Here is a 3,761-nt window from a genome sequence, read left to right on the forward strand (position 1 = left end):
TACTTTTAAATCATGAATTAATGGTATATATATGTATATTTCTATGTACAATTTAAGAAAAATATGGCAATTTAAAAGTATTACTATTTCATCCACATTAGGCAACAAATACCAATCTATTACTATTGCTGTTGATAAAGGGAGAGTTAAATTTATATTACATAATGAGATTTCTTAGATGTTAGTAAAATAAGACAACGTGAGTTTCTTATTACGCAATAGAATATTATATTAAAATATAAATGCTGAATCTACAACAGAGTTACATGTTTGCTTTATGTATATAAATATCTTACATGTTTAACTTTTACCGACTGTACAGCAATCATTCGAAAAGTTGTTACGCTTGAATACTTTGAAAACATTTTTCTACACGACGCGCACACACCCGCACACACCTTGCGCTTCCAAATGCAATTCTCGATTATTCAGTTAGTATTTTCGCTTCGAGCTCGACAAGTAATAAATGCAGATAAAAATTTCCAAGAGAACGAGACTACAGTTCCTGATGTAGCTTGCGATTCGGCATGTTGTACATAAATTTTCTTATCATTAAAGAAAAAACAGTTATTGACAATAATATCCTATGGATCTAGGATCGAAAAGCGCGAGGGGCGTGCGAGAAACTTCGAATGTTATCTAAAATTCCGTGTCGGGGGATACGCGATCAACTTTCTTAGAGATGAATCCTCACTACTGCTCGTCCTTGTCCTTCGCGCCGTGCTTCAGGATTCGAGTGAACTCCAGATAGTCGAACATGGAGCCTTTGATCGGCGCCTCGCGGTACATTTCGTCTACATCGTCGTCCGTAAATCTAAAGAAAAAAGTGAATCGGTTTTACATAATCCCGCAGGAACTCCAATTGATTTCGTTGGCTTAATAATAAACCATGCTATTATATATTATTATATATTACATTTCTTTATTAATATCATTAACGAATTAGCAATTATCAAAATAAATAGAAGTAACTGCACATAAAAATGTGTATGAACCATGCACACGAAATATATCGATCAATAATTATATATTATTATTATCTATGATTATACAATAATTATTATCCATAATTTTTCAATTATTGTCTTATCTTTCTATTTTTTGAGAGCAAAATTTATGTTCTAAGAAGCTAAATTTAATTCGTAAATATTTCTTTACCACAATAATGTAATAAATCGCAATAGTTTCGTAGTCTTAGTACAATTTTGATAATATGACGTGCGATAAAATGAAATTACCTATCACCCATTGTCGTAAGCAGTTCGCGAAGGCGCTCCTCGTTTATATGACCGTTATTTTCCTCGTCAAAACAACCGAAGGCATTCTTGATCACGTCTTCAGGGTCAGTCCCTTGTAGTCTCTCTCCAAACAGTGTCAGGAACATCGTGAAATTGATAGGTCCAGGTGCTTCGTTCATCATCGCCTCTAAATACTCGTCGGTAGGATTCTTGCCTGTAAAAGATGATTTACTTTCGTTTATGTTCTATACAAATTTAATATCAATTTAAAAGGCAATATAGAATCATCGCTTGCACAAATAGCTTGCGTGGATACATCTTTAAATCTTTTTTTTATATCTCTCCCCGAAGAGAACTTTCACTCACCCAGAGAGGCCAGCATGTCATGTAAATCCTCCTTGTCGATGAATCCGTCGTGATTCTGGTCGATCATGTTAAAAGCTTCTTTGAACTCGGCGATTTGCGCCTGGTCGAACATCGCGAAAACGTTCGAAGTCGCGCGCTGAGCGCGCTTCTTCGTGGTGGCACGGCGACCGGCAGTTTTGCGGGAAGACATCTTCGACAATCTCGTTTGCACCTACTGCAAAATTCAAATGTTAGTAACAATTTCCTGGCGTGTCTTACAAATTAAACGATATCTCTCTCTCCTTTAGAGAGCTACGTTTATGGAAATTTATATATGCTCCGAAAATTTTAATTGCAGGCGCTTGTTGACGTGAAATGTCGATCGCAATTTTGAATGCAAAATAATGTAGAGTATTGGCGTATCTTCTCATTAATATTATCAGTGAATCTTTTTGTTTGTAATCGTGATATATTTGAATGTGCGAGATACGTCATTTAGAAAGATTCTCTCGAGATATTTCAACGCGAACTTATGGGATTCTTCGATAAATTAAAAATCGCGTTTTTCTCTTGAAATTCGCAAATATCGACATTTTATCGGCGAATCTAGAATTGTATATTTTCGGACTGTACTAATGAATTACGATCTGACAGTATCGTCCGATATACGTTCTCGAAACAATGCCCGACGCGACTTATTCGCGGACGATATATTCCGCGGCTTGTTTGCTGAAAAAATAAACCGTAATCTTTCTTTTTTCACGCCCGTATAGATTCACCGTCGGATTTTAGCGAAACAAAGACGCGTTCTTTTTAAATTAAAACGAACATCGCGACAGGACGGTCCCGGGTTGCCAAGTCGCCATCGGCGTTTATTTTCGGATAATCAATTCGCGATATCCCGACGCGACCGAAAAGGGAGGGGTAAAAATAATTACTTGGACGAAGGCGCGACTAAGGGGTCGTTATTCTCCGCGTGTTCTTAAATGGCTTTTACACGTTGACTTTGTCTCGTCGCTAATGTAGCTTCTATCAGTCACAAACTGTCCAGTTTGGGTAAATTTGCTCGTCTAAAAATATATATACGCTTGAGAAGATTGACAGGAGGGAGCTTGATGAAAAGAGTCGTATATTCGACTCCGGTCTCTTTAAAACGCTTATCTCATATTACACGCAATACATTTTTTGCAATAAATATTTATTATAAAATTTCTTCGCATATCAAAATATTTCGTCTCTGTCTCAGATTAAAATAAAGAAGGTTTACTGTATTTGAAAATGTGTAGTTTCTTTTGCAATTACTTCCACGAATTTTGCAGACTTTACTTAGGTACTCGTGCACGCGCTTACTCATCTTTCCCTCGAATCGCGTCCTACTTTTCCTCGTCTCTCTCGCGCCAGTGCTGTCGCGGTCAGCATCGACTTTTGGCGCATCGCGAATCGGAATAAATTTAATCCAATATTCGTAATGAAACGTGTGTCCAGGAAATTTTTTCGATACTATTTTCAACGGCGTATCAAGAAGCCTAGCACGATCGGTCCCGATTCTGAGGGTCGATTGTGTATCTTGAAACGAGGAGAAAATTACAAAAGTGAACAGATTCAGGAACTAAATTTCGATAAATGAAATCCGTAGGTACGCTAGAATTTTCTCACTTTTGTAATTTTCACCTCGTTTCAAGATACACAATCGACCGTCTGCGTTGCGCCCACTGTGTTCTCCGCTATCTACGGCACTGCGCCCGTCTGTTTATGCACGCTTCCTCGCGCATCTCTCTCCGATTGCGGCGATCGCGCGTCGTTGGCGCATAACCTGGCCAAGAAATATTTCGCTCGCTACTCGCCCCGATTATTGGGAATAACGATCCTCGGTCTTTCGAGCCAAACGAGATGTGGATTGTGGAAAACGTGATCGAACAATGGCGGCCCTTGCAGGAACGAGATTCCCTGTCAAACGTGTCGTGTTTCCACACAATCCGGGGAACGAAATTCGTTCGTTCGAGTCGATTACTCGCGTTTTGAACGAGAGGGGAACGTACTTACCAGTGGAGAACAGCGAACGAGAAGAAACGGGGCTGGGAGGCTAGAACGGATCTCAGCTTCACGATGCAAACTGTGAATCACGTTACGCGTCACTCCGTGGTCATTCACCACACCCGGCCAGCCAGCACCATCTGC

At 39.3% G+C, this 3,761-nt stretch overlaps 1 protein-coding gene across 1 annotated transcript; it reads right to left on the reverse strand.

The window, feature by feature from the left end:
* Positions 1 to 204: 204 nt before the first annotated feature.
* On the reverse strand, positions 205 to 3,761 carry Sqh (myosin regulatory light chain sqh). Its single transcript, XM_071723580.1, has 4 exons — positions 3,627 to 3,761; positions 1,605 to 1,818; positions 1,239 to 1,452; positions 205 to 814 (listed from the first exon to the last, which is right to left on the reverse strand). The coding sequence occupies exons 2-4, from the start codon at positions 1,792 to 1,794 to the stop codon at positions 694 to 696; spliced, it is 525 nt and encodes a 174-aa protein (XP_071579681.1). The 5' UTR covers positions 1,795 to 1,818; positions 3,627 to 3,761; the 3' UTR covers positions 205 to 693.

This window comes from Temnothorax nylanderi, unplaced genomic scaffold (genome assembly GCF_030848795.1).
Source record: "Temnothorax nylanderi isolate EJ_2023f unplaced genomic scaffold, tnyl_v1.0 TNYL_tig0624_pilon, whole genome shotgun sequence".
In the NCBI taxonomy this organism is placed as follows: domain Eukaryota; kingdom Metazoa; phylum Arthropoda; class Insecta; order Hymenoptera; family Formicidae; genus Temnothorax; species Temnothorax nylanderi.